Raw genomic sequence first — 20,020 nt, 5'->3', positions numbered from 1 at the left:
GAATCCTAATGAAACAAGGAATAAGATTCTTTTCATTGCGAAAAGAAAAAGGCTTCATTCTATTTTTTACAGTGACTACTTAAATCTGAGATTGGTCGTTCCCAGGTCCTGGTTATATTCGAAAGACTTTAACTTCTCTTTCTCTATTCCCGATGTGGATATGTTTTAGATCACGAAGAACCCTGTGGTCCAGGGCACAGGTCCTTTTGCCTGAATGGGGGGATTTGTTATGTGATTCCTACTATTGCCAGCCCGTTTTGTAGGTGAGTGCAATGGGGGAGTGGGTGCTTTCCTTTCCTATGCCAGCTTCTGGAGGAGGTATCACAGTCAAACCAGTATACAATGGAGAAGTGTGGGCTCTGTCCTTCTTAACCTCTTTGGGTAGAATATGGTTTTAAGACAAAACCAAATAGCATGTAAAAATCTCATTCATCAAGGCTTTCATTTAAAAAGTGGGTTTGGGTAGGTTCCAGTCTAGACCAATTTTTTAAATAATCCATTTTAGGACCAGTGCTGGTAGCTCATGCCTGTAATCCTGGCTACTCAGGAAGCTGAGATTTGAGGATCACAGTTTGAAGCCAGCCTAGGCAAGAGGTCCATGAGACTCTTTTCTCCAGTGAACCACCAGAAAACTGGAAGTGGTGCTGTGACTCAGAGTGGTAGAGTACTAGGCCTTGAACAAAAAAGAGCTCAGAGACAACACCTAGACCCCAAGTTCAAGCACCCATGACCAACAAAAAAAAGAAAATGAGAAATAAGAAGTGACTTTCCAATAGTCATACCACCAGGAAAAAGACAGTAATGGCCCTTAGACACCATCTAAGGTACCCAGGAGGCTGAGACAGGAAGATTGTAAGAGCCAGCCTGGGCTAAAGAGTAAAGCTATCTCAAAAATCTAATGAGCCATCCAAACAAACAAACAAAAAACCCCCAAACAAATGAAAGAGAATGGTCCACACAAACACCTTCCAAAGTTTGCTCAACCTTACAATGTCCTAATTCTGAATTCCTTCAGAGGGTTAATGGTGTATGACATTTATGAAAAAAAAGGGGAATGCTTGTCACACATTTCATGCTTAAGAGGCATTAACACTTTATGTTTTGACCTTGGTGGGAGCTACGTGGCAAAGACTGTGTTTTCTCCATGTAACTGTCATCTTTGTAAAAAAATCAGTCAACTAAATGTTTGTATGTTTCTCTTCTGTTCTAGCACACTGATATATATTTTTGTCTTTTCACCACCACCAAACAATGTGTAACTTTATGATGACTGAAATAGGGCAGTGTAAATCCTTAACTTTATTCTTCAGCTCATTGGGAATTGGCTTTCGTTTTTAAATAGTGTTTATGGCCTGAAAAGATTTCAAATGCATTTTAGCTTTGTTCCACAAATTCAGGTTTGTTGTTCCATTCTAAGTTTACAATTTATCCCATTGGGTTGTTTTCCCCCTTTATCTTGTGTATATTTATGTGTAATGGTAAGAGTACTTGGTTCATCAAGCTGCCTTCACTGAATAAGTTGGAAGAAGGAAATGAGTTCTGAATTTTGGAGATTCATTTAAATGGGAGAGAGACCTTGCCTGTCACTACTTTAGCACAAATGCATTTGTAACTTCAAAAAGTCACCAGAGAGCCTGGCTCTGGTGGCTCATGCCTGTTAACCCCTGAGATCATAGGATTGTGGTTGAAGCCGGATTTGCCTGACAAGTCCTTGAGGCTGTCTCCAATTAACCAGCAAAAAGCTGGGCTAATGGTATGGTTCAAGTAGTAGAGCACCAGCCAAGCAAAGAAGTTAATCAGGTCCAAGTTCCTAAATTCAAACCCAAATACCAGGGGAAAAAAAGTCACCAGTGAAAGAGAATGGGCAATTTTGCTGGTAACCTCCACCAGGGTTAAGGCTGGACTAGAGTCTCTCCCTAATTCTAACTTGGAGTGGGTTCCACTGGAGGGGGCATGATGCCAGGTCACCATGTGGAATGGCCACAGGTGAGTGGGATGGCCCTCTATGTAGTGGGATGTGAACCCCAGCTGTCAATCCCCTGGCAGGAAGTAGGGATAGGGATGGGTAAAACAGGGAGGGCCAAAGAGATGGAGAGAAAAGGAAGGCACTGAGTGGCCAAGGGCTCAGGGGAGTTGAATGCAGGTATACTTTAAATTGTATATTATTATGATGATGATGATGATGATGATGATGATGTCTTTGTTGGTTATGGGGCCTACACACTGTCCCTGAGGCCTTCAGCTCAAGGCTAGTGCTCTACCACTTTGAGCCACAGTGCCACTTCTGGTTTTCTCATGGTTAATTGGAGATAAGAGTCTCATGGACTTTTATTCCCAGGCTGGCTTTGAACCTCGATCCTCAGATGTCAGCCTCCTGAGTAGCTAGGATTACAAGTGTGAGCCACCGATGCCCAGCTTATATTATTATTATTTTGGGTCCAGTCATGGGGCCTGAACTCTGAGCCTGGGCGCTGTCTCTCAGCTCTTCAGCTGAAGGCTAGCGCTCTACCACTTGAGCCACAGCACCACTTCCACCTTTTTTTTCTTTTTGCTTATGTGGTGCTGAGGAATTGAACCCAGGGCCTCATGCATGCAAGGCAAGCGCTCTACCACTGAGCCACCTTCCCAGCCCTGATATATTATTATTTTTAATAAAAAAATGTCTTTCCAATGATCTCAGGGACTATATTTCTAAGATATCCCTGTAGGCAGTAATAGCAATATCCAAGGGTGAGAACCTCATTTTTCAGCCCAGCTCCTACTATTTCTTCTTACCTTTCTTGTACACTGTAAAGCAGGAAGACTTCACGCCCAGGTACCTACACCTCTGAAGTCAGCTCTCACCTTTCTACATAGTGCTTAGAGCTTTTAGTTTGGCCCTAACCTACCTTTGTGGCCAGCTCCTCTTCCCTGATCTGTGCTCCATTCAGAGTTTATTCATGTTTGTAGAACTTATTTCACATTGTGTTGCCCACCTTGAATTTGTTTCTGGTCTTCCTTTGTATCACTGCATACCTCAAACCTTGATCCTCCTACCTTTGCTTCATGACTGAGTTGAATTATATTAAGGTAATTTATTGTTTTATTTTTGTTGGTATGGGACTTGAACTCAGGGCCTGGGCACTGTCCCTGAGCTCTTTCACTCAAGGCTAATGATGTACTGCTTTGAGCCACAACACCACTTCTGGTTTTCTGGTGTTTTATTAGAGATAAGAGTCTCACCTACTTTTCCCACTTGGGCTGGCTTTGGACAATGATCAGATCTCTTGAGTAGCTAAGATGATGGCATGAGTCACCAATGCCCAGCTTCAAGCTAATTTTTTTTAATGTTTGTGGTACTGGGGTTTGTACTCAGATCTTTGTGCTTGTGAGGCGGATGCTCTTGTCACTGAGCCTTGCTGACAGCTGTGATTTTTGCTGGTTATCTCTAAGATAGAGTATTGGTCTTGCTTCTTGCCCAAGTAAGCACCTCTGTTAGGTAAGTATCCCTTGTAGCTAAGATAACAGGCATTGGCCACTGTGTCCAGACCTCCATTTCCCTTAGTGAAGAGTTTCCTGAACTTTTCTCCATTAGCCTTGAAACCCTATGCAACCAATTTCAACCTTCCAAGTAGCTAGCATTACAGGCATGAGACACAGCACCTGGTGAAGCTAATGTTTTTAAGCTAAGTCCTTGGTATTAACTCTTCAGTGTTTGCTGAGATTTGTGCCTGGTTCACAGTGTTAACTGATCTAATTGTATGAAAGCAGGATGCAGGTTCTTTAATAACCGGTGCATGATTGTATGAAGGTCAGTTATGTCAAGCTTCTTATAATCCTATATTTTCTTACTATTTGTTATGTGGATTTTCCCCACTTCCACTGTTTATTAAGTATGTCTACAACAGCTGGGTACCGGTGGCCCATGCCTAAAATCCTACCTATTCAGGAGGCTGAGATCTGAGGATCGCGGTTCAAAGCCAGCCCAGGCAGGAAAGTCTGAAAGACTCTTACCTCCAATTAACCACCAGAAAATTGGAAGTGGCCCTGTGGCTGAAGTGATAGAGCACTAGCCTTGAGCTGAAGAGCTGAGGGACAGCGCCCAGGACCATAGTTCAAGCCTTACTACCGACAAAACCAAAAAACAGAAGAACAAAAACAAAAAAAGTATGTCTACAAGAATAGAATGTGGGGGCTGGGAAGGTGGCTCAGTGGTAGAGTGCCTGCCTTGCATGCATGAGGCCCTGAGTTCGATTTCTTAGCACCACATAAGCAGAAAAAACTGGAAGTGATGCTGTGGCTCAAAGTGGTAGAGTGCTAGCCTTGAGCTGAAGAGCTGAGGGACAGCACCCAGGCCCAGAGTTCAGGCCCCACAACCAAAAAAAAAAAAAAAAAAAAATAGAATGTGATTTAAATATTTAATTTTATCATTTTTACTTTTTTTACCCTCTTGTTTTACAATTTCTACTTACCATGATTTAAAATATTTTCCATTCCTATCTTCTATTAGAATGTTTGAATTTTCACTATTTTTCTATCCTATATTCCCTTATCTTCATTAGAAATCAACTTAGTTGATTTTGTTTTTGTTTTTTAGGTTTTTTTTTTTCTTGTAGTACTCAGAGCTTTAGGCTTGCTAGGCCAACACAATTACCACGAAGCCACACTTCCAGCTCTTGTTTTCACTGGTTATTTCCCCTGGTATTTCTTCTAAACCATTTATGGAAAAACTTCATGAATGTCATGGTGACTTGAGCGCAGGGATGAGGGTTTACTTCTGGGCTCTGTACCCTGTTCCTAGGGCTGTGTGTCCTCATTGTGTTGCATTATATTGTTTGAGTGATGTCACTTAATAGTTACTTTTGAAACCAGGAAATAGAAGTCCTCTATTTTTTTTTTTTAAAGAATGTTTGGGCAGCTGGGTACCTGGTGACTTAGGTCTATAATCCTAGCTACTCAGGAGGCTGCGATCTGAGGATTATAGCTGGAAGCTAGACTGGGCAGGAAAGTCCATGATGCTCTTATCTCCAATAAACTACCAAAAAGCTGGAAGTGGCATTGTGGCTCACGTGGTAGAGCTTTAGCCTTGAGTAACATACACACATGTAACACACACATGTGTTGGCTACTTGGGAATACCTTAAAAGACCATTTGAATTTGAAGATGGATCTCTCTGCTTCTGCAAAAAGAGCTCAGACTGTCTTTAGATTTTTTTTGTAGCCAGTTTTAGTTTTATGAGGACTATGTATACATACTACACAGGGAACTTAGGGTTCCTGAGGGTGTGACCTTGGCATGACCTTCTGTAAAGAGGGTTTACACAGGCTCTGGCAGATAAGCACAGGCTAATCAGTAGTGAGTGTGATTATTCAGAGCTAGAGCTTGTGGACTAGTTTATCTGCTTTTCCATTTGGTCTAAGTTAAGTTTTAGAATTAGTTTGTAAATTCCTCCCCACCCCAAAAAAATTCCTGCAAGGATTTTAATTGAGATTGAATCATTAAGATAATTATGAGAGAAATTAAGATCTTAATAATATTACAAGGCTTTTAAACCTGATTAAATTTCTCTCTATAATGGTTATTTTGCCTGTTTGTGTGGTGATTTTGCATACCTTTTTAAAAAAAATATGTGATTTAAAATTGTACTTTTCAAATGCTATGAGTCTAGAGAAACAAAATTATTTCCCCGCAGCTTTTGTGTGTAGCAGTCTTGTTGAGTCTCATTAGTGATGAAAGATATTCCTGGAGAATGGACAGTCACACCCTCTTTACACTGGCATTCTGGCTGCTGGTGTCCAGTCCTTTGGTTGTTTCTGAGGTGTTGCCTGGCTAGAGTTGGTAGTATAGTGGTGAGAACTGTCTTGTCTTGTTTCTGATCTCAAGGGAAGAGAATCTCCCTTGCTTGCATCGCTGAGTGGGACAGAGGATGTCAGGGTTGTCTTGCTCCTTTCACAGATTCAGAAGTGCCCTTCCTTTCTTTCCTGAGTTTATGTCAAAAATGAGTTTTACATTTCATTAAATGCTTTTGGGGTGCCTATCAAAGTGATCGTATGATTTTTATTTTATCTGACAAATAAGTTCTCTTCTGATATGATTTTTGCTGATTTTATAATTTTTACTTTCCTTCATTATCTTGTTTCTTTTTTTGTTTGTTTTGGTTTGTTTGTATGTATATACGTCAGTTGTGGTCTTGAAGTCAGGGCCTGGGCACTGTTCCTCAGCTTTTAACCTCAAGGCTAGCATTCTACCACTTTGAGCTACAGCTCCACTTCTGGTTTTCTGCTGGTTTATTGGAGATTAGAGTCTCATGGACTTTCTTGCGTGAGCTAGCTTCAAACCTCAATCTTCAGATCTCAGCTTCCTGAGTGGCCCAGATTATAGGTGTGAGCCATCAGAGCCCCACCATTATCTTCTTCTTCTTTTGTTTTTTTGTCAGTCGTGGGGCCTGAATTCTGGGCCTGGACACTGTCCCTCTGCTCTTCAGCTCAAGGCTAGCACTCTACCACTTAAGCCACAGTGCCACTTCCGGCCTTTTCTGCTTATGTGGTGCCGAGGAATTGCACCAGGGCCTCATGCATGCAAGGCAAGCGCTCTACCACTGAGCCACCTTCCCAGCACCACCATTATCTTCTTTACAGTACATTTCCCCTTGACTCTTGAGTTTTTTCAGATCTATAATTGTATTATTCAGAACCTTTTAAAAAAGATTTAACTAGCTGGGCACCAGTGGCTCACACCTATAATCCTAGCTACTCAGGAGGCTGAGATCTGAGGACCGCAGTGCAAAGCCAGCCTAGGCAGGAAAGTCCATGAGACTCTTATCTCCAATAAACCACCAGAAGACTGGAAGTGTGCTGTGGCTCAAGTGGTAGAGTGCTCACCTTGAGCCAAAGAGCTCAGGGACAGCGCCCAGGCCCAGAGTTCAAACCCATGACAGACAAAAAATAAATAAGTAAATTCTGAGTCTTTAATAGATATAAAATTATTCAGTTGAGTGATATTTTTCATGAATAAGCTTTGATAAATTTTTTGCCTTCCAAGAATACTCCCATTTGATCTAAGCAGTCGAGTTCATTGGCACAAAATCATTTGTAATATTCCATTAGTTTATTTGAAAAACCTAAAATTGGGGGGGGGGGGAAGGAGTGGGAGAGGAAAGAGGATCGAGGAGAACTTTAAAGAATATAGAACTGGGGCCTTTTTGCCAGGCTGGTTCCCAGAGGCTGCATGCCAGCTTCTGTAGGGTGCAGCTGCCCGCCGCAGGGCTGGGGGCTGGGGCTGGGAGGGGTGGCTTTGTGCTCAGAGCTGGAATGGACCATAATGAAGAGAGTTTCTTTTTTTTTTGGGGGGGGGGTTTGGGTCCGGTCATGGGGCCTGAACTCTGGGCCTGGGTGCTGTCCCTCAGCTCTTCAGCTCAGGGCTAGCACTCTACCACTTGAGCCACAGCGCCACTTCCGGCTTTTTTCTTTTTGCTTATGTGGTGCTGAGGAATCGAACCCAGGGCCTCAGGCATGCAAGGCAAGCGCTCTACCACTGAGCCACCTTCCCAGCCCGGAAGAGAGTTTCTTATCCATGCCTTCCCTCGATGGCACAGCAGCCCTTTGTCTGATCCATTCTTTCAGCAGCTGCCTGGGTACGGGGATTACTGGCTTCTCCCTATATCCATATCCTAGAATTCTCCTAACCCATTCCTCTTCCCACTATACCTTGTCTCCTAATGCTTTTGCTTTTTATACTGTATCACATTCCTCAAAGAGATTAAAGTGGGCAGTTACAATTGCTTACTTCTTTTTCCTGGTACATAGTGAGCAATGACCAGGTATTTGCAAAGAGTAAAACCTTTTTGTAATATGGGTGTTTTTTTTAAAGTTGTTTTTTAGGCTACTTTCTAGTCCTAGAATAATAAATCTATTGCTCTGGTTACACATTTTTGTGGAAGTGTAGAGTGCTGCTTAAAAACAAGGAGCTTTGCCATGGACATTGATGAAAATGAACAAGCAACTCAAAGGCAGCCATGGGAGGGAGGGAATGAGAGGGAAAGTGGAAACAGCTTACACTAAGCAAAAGGAAGAAATGTAAATATCACCTGATGTGAAAGAAATAGTTGTATTGTCTTTTTTTTTTTTTTTTTTTGTCGGTCATGGGGCCTGAACTCTGGGCCTGGGCGCTGTCCCTCAGCTCTTCAGCTGTAGACTAGCACTCTACCACTTGAGCCACAGCTCCACTTCCAGCTTTTTCTGCTTATGTGGTGCTGAGGAATCGAACCCAGGGCCTCATGCATACAAGGCAAGTGCTCTACCACTGAGCCACCTTCCCAGCCACAAAATAGTTGTATTGTCAAAGCTCATAGACTGCACAAATTTTATAGACCATGATAATGACTATTTGCCTTGTGAAGGTTAAAATGTGTTTGTGACTTTAAGTATCATTATTCCACAATACATGAAATATGTGAAATTTATGTAATCACCTAATCTCAATAAAAAAAACTATTTTAAAAAAAACCCACAGAGCTGGGCTGGGAAGATGGCTCAGTGGTAGAGTGCTTGCCTTGCATGCCTGAGGCCCTGGGTTCGATTCCTCAGCACCACATAAGCAGAAAAAGCCAAAAGTGGCGCTGTGGCTCAAGTGGTAGAGTGCTAGCCTTGAGCTGAAGAGCTGAGGGACAGCGCCCAGGCCCAGAACTCAAGCCCCACGACTGGCAAAACAAACAAACAAAAAACACAGAGCTTGATTTAAAGCCACAGAAGGCTGGCTCTGTACATCTGAACTGGAACTTGAAGCTACTTTGTCTGTGGAGCCAAGGAAGCAACAGCTTCAACGCATGCACTGTGACCAGTGTGAGTTCCAGGCATGTTCTCTCTCTATTCCTCCTCTTGTTTATTTCCTTCCGTCTGCAGTCTTTGGGTGCAATGGACTTGTCATTCATTCACTTCTTGAATTCACTGGCAGCCTTTTATTTATTTTAATAGAAGATTTAAAAACTTATCAAATGTTCTCTGGTGGCTAAGTTTGTTGTAGTCCACAATTTTGGTATGATACAGTTTCAGTGTATTTATGTCAAGGGTTTTCTAATACCTCTTGAAACATAGTCACTCTGTTGATTTTATGAAAGTATATATTGTTCCATTTTTAAACATATGGATTTTTTTGGGTTGTATTGTTTGTTATTCATTTGAAGTTTAAATTCATTATAGTCAGGTAATATATTCTCTTCACAGTTTTTGTTTTTTAAATGTTTGGAGTTTCAATTTAGGGCCTTATACTTGGCCAGGTAGGCTATTACTGATCCATGCCTTCAGTCCTTTTTTGTGCTGGCTGGATTTGTTTGTTTTCTTGTTTGTTTGCTTTGTCAGTTATGGTCCTTGAACTCAAGGCCTGGGCAATGTCCTTAAGCTCTTATGCTCAAGGCTTTGAGCTACAGCTCGGCTTCAAGGCCAGCTGCTTCTGCTGAGATGCAGTCTTGAGGACTTTTGTCTGGACAGCCTGGCTCTGTCATCTTCCCATTCACAAGGCTCCCACACAGCTGGAATGACGGGGATGTGCCACTGTGCCCAGCTGTGGTTGAGAAAGTGTCTCACAAACTTTTCTGCCTGGGTTGTCCTCACACCGATCCTTCTGATTTCTGCCTCCCAAGTAGCTAGGATTACAGGTATGAGCCACTGACGCCCAACTTTTATTGAGTTTTGTTCCTTTGAAACTTACTGAACTATTCTTTATGGCCCTTTATATCATTTATTTTGATCACTGTCCCAAGTGCACTTTTAAAAGAGCAATCGATGGTTCAGTGCCAATTAAGGCAACTGGATAGTGCTACTCAAATATTCTATGATTTTTTCTACGATATTTTTATGCTTCTGTCATTTATTTATTAAGTATGTTAAATCTTGAGGTATGATTGTGGATTGCCTGTTTCTCCTTTGAGCTCTATCAGTGTTTGCTCTATGTATTTTGGAGCTGTGTTATTACACGTATGCAAGTTTAGACATCTTATCAGCTCTTATATTTAACTGACCTTTTTATTATTACACAACATTCTTTATTGCTAATACAATAGTCTACCTTTCTGCAGTTGATCTTTCTCAATTTCACTTACCTGTGGTCAATCACATTAATGAGGAAATTGCAGGCATACTTCCTGAGTTTTGAGTGGCACAAGAATCTGAGGAGCATGGTGAAATCCTGCCCTCTCCTGCCCTCCCCAACTTGGACAGCCTCTGTCACTGCGCTCCGCATTTCCCAGGCACACCCGCTACTCACCCGCTTACCCCCTGGCAGCCATCCCAGTGTGTTGTCAGATTCACTGTCCTGGTATTCCAGAGCCCTAGCAACCTCCACTGAGCCCTTTACCTAGTAATGGCCCCCAAAGCACAATGCACATATGACTGCCAAAGAGAAGCTATTAAGGAAACTTTTTAAGTGAAGAGGTTAAAAACACAATTGGAAATTTGGAGAGAGCAAAAGATAGCACATTCATGTAACTTTTAGGACAGTGTATTGTTGTCATTACTTTCTTTGATACTTAGCTGTTATTAATCTCCTGTCATCCTAATGGATAAATTCAACTTAATCACAGATATATATGTTTTGGAAAAACATAAAACACAGAGGTCTTGATAGATTTTATGGTTTCTAGCATCTAATAGGGTTGTAAAACGTGACCCCTAATGATAAAGTGTATTTACTGCGTTGTATCTGGATAGCCCAAATATCGGCCTACTAGCTTTCTTTTGATTAGGGCTTTACATGGTTTCTCTCTCTCTCTCTCTCTCTCTCTCTCTCTCTCTCTCTCTCTCTCTCTCTCTTTGGTTACTCATGGAGCTTGAACTCTGGGCCTTGGCACTGTCCTTGAGCTCTTCAGCTCAAGGCTAGCACTCTACCACTTAAGCCATATCACCACTTCTGGTTTTCTGGTGATTTATCAGAGATAAGAGTCTTACCGACTTTCCTGCCCAGGCTGGCTTTGAACTGTGATCCTCAGATCTCAGCCTCCTGAGTACGTAGGATTATAGGCGTGAGCCACAAGCACCTGTAGGCACCAGCACCTGGCATGGCTTCTCTTTTTGTCCTTTCAGTCCCACTGTGCCTCTGTATTTAAAGTGTCTTTATTATAAACAGCATATAGATAAAGTATTTTTAGTTCACTGGTAATTTATCTTTTAATTAGAGCATTTAGTCTATTTATATTTAGTGTAATTACCAATAAATCTCAGCTTAATCTATAATTTTTTTTTTTTTTGTTGGTCGTGGGGCTTGAACTCTGGGCCTGGGCGTTGTCCCTTAGCTCTTCAGCTCAAGGCGAGCGCTCTACCGCTTGAGCTACAGCGCCACTTCCGGTTTTCTGGTGGTTTTATTGGAGATAGGAGTCTCACGGTCTCTCCTGCCCGGGCTGGCTTTGAACCGCGATCCTCAGATCTCAGCCTCCTGAGTAGCTAGGATTACAGGCGTGAGCCACCAGCGCCCGGCTTTAATCTATAATCTTGATGCTGGTTTTTGTTTTGTTTTGTTTTGGTGCCAGTCCTGGGACTTGAACTCAGGGCTTGGGCATTGTCCCTGAGCTTTTTCATTCAAGACTAGAGCTTTACTGCTGAGCCACAGCTCCATTTTCAGCTTTTTTTGTTGTTGGTGGTGGTCATGGGGCTTGAACTCTGGGCCTGAGCTCTGTCCCTCAGCTCTTCAGCTCAAGGCGAGAACTCTACCACTTGAGCTACAGTGCCACTTCCCGTTTTCTGGTGGTTTATTGGAGATAGGAGTCTCATGGTCTTTCCTGCCTGGGCTGGCTTTGAACCGTGATCCTCAGATCTCAGCCTCTTGAGTAGCTAGGATTACAGGCATGAGCCACTGGCACCCGGCCATTAACAGCTTTTTTTGTAGTTAATTGGAGATAATAGTTTCAAGGACTTTTTAGTCCCAGCTGGCTTTGAACCTTGATTCTCAGATCCCAGCTTCCTGAGTAGCGAGGATGACAAAGCCTGAGCCATTGGTGCCTGGATTTGCTGCTATTTCTTGATTATCTGACTTCTTTTCTTTTTCCCTAGTACTACTACATTATTGCACTTTTATTGGTTATTCAGTTTTTTTTGGGGGGGGGTGGGTCTGGTCGTAGGGCCTGAACTCTGGGCCTGGGCACTATGCCTCAGCTCTTCAGCTCAAGGCTAGCGCTCTACCACTTGAGCCACAGCGCCACTTCTGGCTTTTTTCTTTTTGTTTATGTGGTGCTGAGGAATTGAACCCAGGGCCTCAGGCATGCAAGGCAAGCGCTCTACCACTGAGCCACCTTCCCAGCCCCATTATTCAGTTTTTTATTTTACTCTTTATTAGCATTGTGATTACCTTTCTTACTGTTCTTGTGTGATTAACCTAGATATTACACTATATATTCTTGATATAGTCTACCTTTATTCTTCCTGAGTAATGTGAGAATCTCACACCAGTTTAAATCCTCTTAACACTTTGTTACAAACTGTTGTGTTTAGTGATCAGTCCACTTAGGATTTCTGCAAGTTAAATAGCTGGTTTAACTTGATCATCCTGCTGTGTTATAGCTATCTTTTGTAGTCTACATTCCTGTTTTTGTATAGATTTCCCTTGCCCTTTCTGTTCCAACCCAGTTTGACTCACAAGTCTCTATTCTCTCCAATTTGAAAGTTAGACCCTTTGAAGCTTTTGGTTATTTGGTCCTGGGGCCTGAGCTTTTGAAGGTTGTTTTATAGCCAGAAATAGAGCTGTGGCTCAAGTGGTAGAACATTAGCCTTGAGCAAAAACAAAACAAAACAAAACAAAAAAAACAACTCAGGGTTGGAAGCATACTCAGTTGGTAGAATGCTAGTCAGTGAGCAAAAGCGTCAGATACTGAGTCCAAGTCCTGGTCTTGTACCAAAAACAAAAACAAAAACTCCGAGACAGCACCCAGGCCATGAGTTCAAGCTCCAGGACTGGCATTGGGGAAAAAAAGTTATTTGTAATTAAGACAAAGATGTTACCAAACTGTTTTTCTTCTTAATTAGCTCACGTTTCCCTTTTTCCATTAATTTGCTGACACATCAAGTCTTCTGAAAAATCTCAAACTTTTAAAATTTAATAAGGTATTCAAGTGAGAAGTTTCCAGTGGGAGGAAGGTCATGGGGGGAAAAAAAAAAGCAAACCCTAAGATAATTTTTTTTTTACACCTATCTCATCCTTTTTACCAAGTATCTCAGCCAATATGTGTTAAATGAAAACTCCAAAAATAGAGGTAATCCTGGCCATCAGATAGAAATGTGCAATACTGATATTTATGTAATAAGGATTACACAATTCCCACAATGCATTTTGTTGGAAAGTTTTTTTTTTGGGGGGGGTAGTGAACAAGACTCTATGTGTTTTCCCAGTGACCACCATTTCATATGACGGCTCACCGAGGCTAGAAGCAGACACTGTAGTTATAAAATAATATTGAGATCTAGTCCTCTTATTATGTAAAGACAAGATGTAAGCAGGTCATAGCTATGGTATGATGATGTGGAATCTGGGCACATACCCCCCAGTTTTGAGAATGAATCTCTGCTACATCTAAGGGTGATTTTTACTCGAGACCATCCTTTTGGCAGCCCAACCTTTCGACCGCTCACTCTTTTGTCAATGTTAGAGATTTGCTTTCCTCTGTCTTATGTAGTGAAGCATGTATGATTTGTGAAAGACAAAGTGAGCCTCCAATTCTTATGGTTAAAAGCAACAGTGTTGTGCTATGAATGAACCGAGCTATCTACTTAGGGAGCAATTGCCATGGTCTGCCTCTGCTTATCTAACCATGGCGGGAAGGGCTCTCATCTCTCATGAGCTGATACAAACTGAAACAAGCATCCCAAATCAGGTGGCAGGGTACTGGTTTATAATGAGAACTGAAACTGAGTTTTTATTTTTTTATTTTTTTTATTTTTTTATTTATTTATTTTTTGTCCGGTCGTGGGGCCTGAACTCTGGGCCTGGGCGCTGTCCCTCAGCTCTTCAGCTTAAGGCTAGCGCTCTACCACTTGAGCCACAGCGCCACTTCCGTCTTTGTTCTTATGTGGTGCTGAGGAATCAAACCCAGGGCCTCATGCATGCAAGGCAAGCGCTCTACCACTGAGCCACCTTCCCAGCCCGAAACTGAGTTTTTAGACTCCAGACCCAAACTCCAGGAGTTTTGTATATCAGGTCTGGCCGCTCATCCTCATATGTCAAATAATTTGTTATGGTGAAGGGCAGAAAAAGACTGATTCTTTGGCGGCCATGAGAGGACAGCACTTTAGTCTATCTTCAGCCAGCTTCAGGGGTGCAGACATTGGCTTCAGGTTAAATAGGGAAAATTGAGGGAGGCAGAGTGGGAAAGGGATGTAGAGCTAAAACAGTCCCAGCTCACAGGTGTGTTCTGAGAGGGTTAGAGGTGACTGAGGCAATCTCTTGTTCACTATCTCCAGATCACTCAGGTAAGGTGTTAACCTTCCTGTTAGCCGGCGCTGGTGGTTCACGCCTGTAATCCTAGCTTCTCAGGAGGCTGAGATTTGAAGATATCAGTTCAAAGCCACCCCTGGCAGAAAAGTCGTTCAAAGCCACCCCTGGCAGAAAAGTCCCTGGGAGACTCTTTCTTATCTCCAATGAACCACTCAAAAACTGGAAGTGGAGCTGTGGCTCAAAGTGGTAGAACACTAGCCTTGAGCATAAGAGGTTAGGGACAGCGCCCAGACCTGGAATTCAAGCCCCACCACCACCACCACCAACACCAACAACAAAATAATAATAATAATGTTCCTGCATTCCAAGATGGCTACAAAGTGGGTGTGGGAGAGGATGGCTCAGGACATAGGACACAGATACAGAGTGAGGAATTGGAGATGCCCAGCTGCTGCTCTGCTCCCAGTAAGTGGATGGGCCCAAGTCAGGAGTCAATTTCTCAGCAAGAAGAGGGGGTGGGGGCAGCTTTTGAAGTCGACTGAGTTAACGTGATCCAGGCATTCTCTTTCCCTGTAGATAGACATGGAGAAGAGGCGCTCGTCATCAGACGCTATTTAGTGTCTATGGAGAAAAGAAAAAAATATGTGGTTTGGGTGCATCTGTGCCTGGCCTGATAGGTTTATTTCCACGAGGGGAATAGTCTTGGGTGGCATGGAATGTGGATGTCTCCTGCTGTACTTGCCTTTCTGCCTTGTGTGCTTACGTAGTCTTGCTGACCTTTGCCCCTGCACCCTGCCTGTCCTGGGTTTCCTTGCAGACCAGCAGCTTCTGGGGTCAGTCAGTGGACTTCCTTGGTTTGGTTTGGTTTCGTTTGGGTTGGGTTGGGTTTTGTGCCTGGGGCTTGAACTCAGGGCATGGGTACTTTCCCTGAGTTTTTTTGCTAATGGCTGGTGCTTACCATTTGAGCCACAGCTTCACTCCTGGCTTTTTGCTGGTTCATTGGAGATAAGAGTCCCATGGACTCCTTGCCCAGGCTGGCTTCGAACAGCTATCCTTAGACCTCAGCCCCTTGAGTACCTTAGCTAGGATTCTAGGCGTGAGCCACCAGTGGCCAGCGTTCTAATCCATACTTAACCAGTCTTCTTATTTAAGGGAACTTTGCTTTGTTCAGCTTTAAATTTGTAATTCAATCTGAATGAAGTAGTCTTTTCTCCTTTTGTTCTAAGCATTAAGTACGTACTTAGTACATTACACATAGATGACATGTATTAAATGCAGATCCTTACTTACATGTTTATGTGCCCTTAAAGAAGTATTCAAGAATATTATTCTTGTGGCTCCATTCTACATCAGCCTTAGAGAAAGTGCAGAAATGGGAAATCCTAAAGAGTTCTTTCATGTTGGAGTGGTCATAGGAGACCCCTTCTCCCTTTTTCAGATAAGAATGATAGGCTTGGGCAGAGATGAGTAATGCTAAGAGAAAGTGCCAGAGAATGGCTGCCAGCAGGCGTGAGCAGGGAGTGGGCACTTGGGGGAAGGCCTCTCACTGGGAGAGGGCCTGTTGTCATGACTTGGGGCCTGTGGATAGGCCCTGACCACTGCCACCACACAAAGCCTGCAGGAGAAACCACGGCTGGAGAGATGACCATCGGGAGCAGAGGTGAGATGAGCAGGAGGAGAAATGGGACTGATGCAGAGTCACATTTCAGGATGCAGATCAAGTACTGTGAATGGGCAAATCACCTGATATGTGATTTTTATTTTATCTTTATTTTTGGGCTGATCCTAGAGCTTGAACTCAGGGCCTGAGTGCTGTCCCAGAGCTTTATTGCTCAAGGTTAGTGCTCTTACCACGTGAGCCACAGCTCTAATTTTGTTTTTTTTGGTGGTTTATTGGAGATAAGAGCCTCATGGGCTTTCCTCCCTGGGCTATCTTCAAGCCACGTTCCTCAAATCTCAGCCTCCTGTGTAGCTAGGATTATAAGATTTTTGTATATAGTTTTACGTTATAGCCAATCAAATACTCTACATATGTATGTTTTCTAAAGTTTTGCAAATAAATTTCAGAAAACTAAAAACTAGACTTTTAGTTTGCCAAAATGTGCATGATTGGGCTGGGAAGGTGGCTTAGTGGTAGAGTGCTTGCCTAACATGCATGAAGCCCTGGGTTCCATTCCTCAGTACCACATAAACAGAAAATGCCGGAAGTGGCGCTATGGCTCAAGTGGTAGAGTGCTAGCCTTGAACAAAAACAGCCCAGGGACAAAGTGCCCAGGCCTTGAGTTCAAGGCCCAAGACTGGGAAAAAAAAAAATTGTATGATTAAGTTGGAGATGAAGTCTGGGAATAAAGGACGTGGTTAGCATGCACAAGGCCTGGGGGTGCATGCTAAATATTTTTTTCATCATCCCATGTTGTGTTCATTTCCACCATATCTAAACTTTGTTTGTTTGGGTCTGGTCATGGGGCCTGAACTCTGGGCCTGGGCTCTGTCCCTCAGCTCTTCAGCTCAAGGCTAGTACTCTACCACTTGAGCCACAGCACCACTTCCGGCTTTTTTCTTTTTGCTTATATGGTGCTGAGGAATCGAACCCAGGGCCTCAGGCATGCAAGGCTAGCGCTCTACCACGGAGCCACCTTCCCAGCCCCCATATCTAAACTTAGTAAAGCAGTGTGAACTCAGGCCAGAGCTCTTGAACTCCTTCCTTGGCTATGCTAAGTGTTGAAACCTATGGCCCCATCATGTTATCCCACAATCCTGTCAGGCAGGTAGGAGATTGCACAAGGAATTAACTTACTTTAAGCCTTTTCTGGGCTACCATATGCCTGGCTTGCTTCTGTTTGATGGGAACTGGTATCCTAATGACGCCATAAGAAAGAGACATTATCAGCAGAAATGTATATATCTGTGTCACTTTAGGTCATGATTCTTCTCCTCACTTGAATGCATTCTTCCTGAAACACTCTGTTCACATTGAAGAATAAAGGTCAGGCTTGTCAAATGCCTTTCTTTCTCAGTGATTTTTGGCATTTAACTTTTCCTGCAGGAAGAGAGTGGAGAGAAGTAGAACCTGATGGCTCCAGTCATGTGGTCCTATTTTTTAAATTATTTTTATTTTTTTGTTGGTCATGGGGCCTGAACTCTGGGCCTGGGCACTGTCCTTTAGCTCTTCAGCTCAAGGCTAGCACGCTACCACTTGAGCCACAGCACCACTTCCTGCTTTTTTTAATGTGGTGCTGAGGAATGGAACCCAGGGACTCATGCATGCGAGGCAAGCACTTTACCACCGAGCCACCTTCCCAGCCCCTTAAATTTTTTTTTGAGATGACTTTTCTGAAGAATGCAATACACACATGGGAGAAATTAACCCATAGGACAGTGTGATTCTGAAAGAAGTCACATCTTTAAATTTTATATTCTTAGTCATTCAAGATAAAAGAAACCTCAAATGTATAATTCTTGTGGTTTTGTGGTGGTTTTCTGCTTTTGTTTTGGTTTTGGTTTTGGTTTTGTATGCCAGTCCTAGGACTTGAACTCAGGGTCTGGGGCTGTCCCTGAACTTTTCAGTATAAGGCTAGTACTTTACCACTTGAACCACAGCTCTACTTCTGGGATTTTTAGTCTTATTTTTTTTATTTTTGGTACTTAATTGGAGATAAAGAGTTTCATGGGCTTACCTATCCAGGCTGGCTTTGAACCATGATCCTCAGATCTCAGCTTCCTGAGTAGCTAGGATTACAGGCATGAGCCACTGGCAACTGCCATAGTAAAAATGCTTGATCCAAGGTAAATCATTTGGTCCTAAGTTGTCTGTATTCTCCCTGCATAGTCTGTTCCTGAAAACATGTTTGAAGATCATTTTCAGAGTCATCGGTAGGATAGCACACAGTGCCCAGAGGCCCTGAGATGTTAGAAAATTCCAGCTGAAATGCAGTGTGTAGGGCTCGGGTGCCCTCCACTGGAGCCACACAGTCTAGATGGGAGCATACAAATATAGTCAGATCATACGAATATTGATCATACATATATAATCTGAGCATATACATATAAATGAAGCTGACAGAAGTTGTTTGACTCCTTAATTAGTGAGGAAACCAGTAAGATGCCATAACCAGCTCTAAGAACAATTCAAGCGGCAGACATATTCTTGCTGGCAAGAATTTGCAAAACTGGCCGGGTGCTGGTGGCTCACGCCTGTCATCCTCACTGAGATCTCAGGATCACGGTTCAAAGCCAGCCCTGGCAGGAAAGTCTGTGAGACTCTTATATCCAATAAACCACTAGAAAACTGGAAGTGGTGCTGTGGTTCAAGCAGTAGAGCACTCGCCTTGAGCTGAAGAGCGCAAGGACAGTGCCCAAGCTCCACAAGTGACAAAAACAAGAAACAAAGACAAAAACAAAAGCAAGTAATCATTTGTATTACTATATGTTTCCCTTATAGTTGGAAAGATACAAGCATTCTTTTTTTGTTGTTGTTGTTGGTCGTGGGGCTTGAACTCTGGGCCTGGGCGCTGTCCCTCAGCTCTTCAGCTCAAGGCGAGTGTTCTTCCACTTGAGCCATACCACCACTTCTGGTTTTCTGGTGGTTTATTGGAGATAAGAGTCTCATGGACTTGCCTGCCTGGGCTGGCTTGGAACCTCGGCCACAAGCATTCTTTATTTGGTCAATACAGATGGTGCTTGGGTAAGGCACCCGGTGATCTTGTTTAATGTCCATTTCAGTCTTTCATAGTTTTTCATGACAGTCTCCCAGGTTACAGTGGTCATAATCTCGGAGATGCTTTCTAATCATAAGAAGTGCTGCTGTGGGGCAGCCGTGAATGCAGGAAGAATGTTAATTAATATACTTCACCTTGACTTTGCACATTTTAGCTAGTCACTACTGAATCCCCTGGGAGGTCGCCAAATCCACCTGGAAGCTTTCATAGAAAACCTTGCAGTGGACTTTTAAAAAGGTTAGAAAACCACGCTGAAAGAGCTTCCCACCAGATTTTGCCTGTAGTAGCTAAATTTGGGTAAGTTCCTCTTGTCTTGAAATCCCCTAGATTTATCATAAAGTTCTGGCCTGCCCCTCAGTGAGCTTTCTACCTTCTAGGAACAGAAGCCAGATTCCAAACCAGTGTTTGTTCTGTAGCTATATGATCTGTAAGTACAGGCAATGGTTGGCTTTACCTAGTTCACTGAAAACTCTTCCCAGCTTATGACTTGATGGCCCAGATAATTTATCCAGTTCTTTTTCACTTTTTACTTTTTTCTGGTTTCTTTTTTTTTTTTTTTTTTTGCCAGTCCTGGGCTTGAACGTAGGGCCTGGGTGCTGTCCCTGAGCCCTTTTGTATTCAAGGCTAGCATTCTGCCACTTAAGCCACAGCACCACTTCTGGCTTTTTCTAAGTAGTTTATTGGAGATAAGAGTCATGGACTTTTCTGCCCAGCTGCTTCAAACTGTGATCCTCAGATCTCAGCCTCCTGAGTAGCTAGGATTACAGGTGTGAGCTACCAGCACCTGACTTCTTTTTTATTTTTTGAGACAGAGCCTTGCTAGTAGCTTAGGCTGGCCTCTTTAAGTCAGGAACCTACTGCTTGGATTAGAGGGGTGTCCTATCCTGCCTGACCAAGTTTTATCCAAAGT

General features: G+C 43.0%; 1 protein-coding gene across 7 annotated transcripts in view; it reads left to right on the top strand.

The window, feature by feature from the left end:
• Positions 1-20,020, top strand: part of Nrg4 (neuregulin 4) — a 70,756-nt gene that overhangs the window by 34,095 nt on the left and 16,641 nt on the right. For 6 of the 7 annotated variants that reach the window (XM_070042814.1, XM_070042808.1, XM_070042809.1 and 3 more), the window contains one exon: positions 170-263. The exons of the other annotated variant lie outside the window; for it this stretch is intronic. In XM_070042814.1, the coding sequence (XP_069898915.1) occupies positions 170-263 (94 nt within the window). The remainder of the gene's footprint in view (positions 1-169; positions 264-20,020) is intronic. 7 annotated transcript variants of the gene reach the window in all.

Source organism: Dipodomys merriami, unplaced genomic scaffold (genome assembly GCF_024711535.1).
Source record: "Dipodomys merriami isolate MVZ:Mamm:240054 unplaced genomic scaffold, mDipMer1.0.p SCAF_33, whole genome shotgun sequence".
NCBI classification, from domain to species: Eukaryota; Metazoa; Chordata; class Mammalia; order Rodentia; family Heteromyidae; genus Dipodomys; species Dipodomys merriami.
The sequence above is the reverse complement of the archived record's forward strand: the minus strand, read 5'-3'. Positions and strand labels throughout refer to the sequence as shown.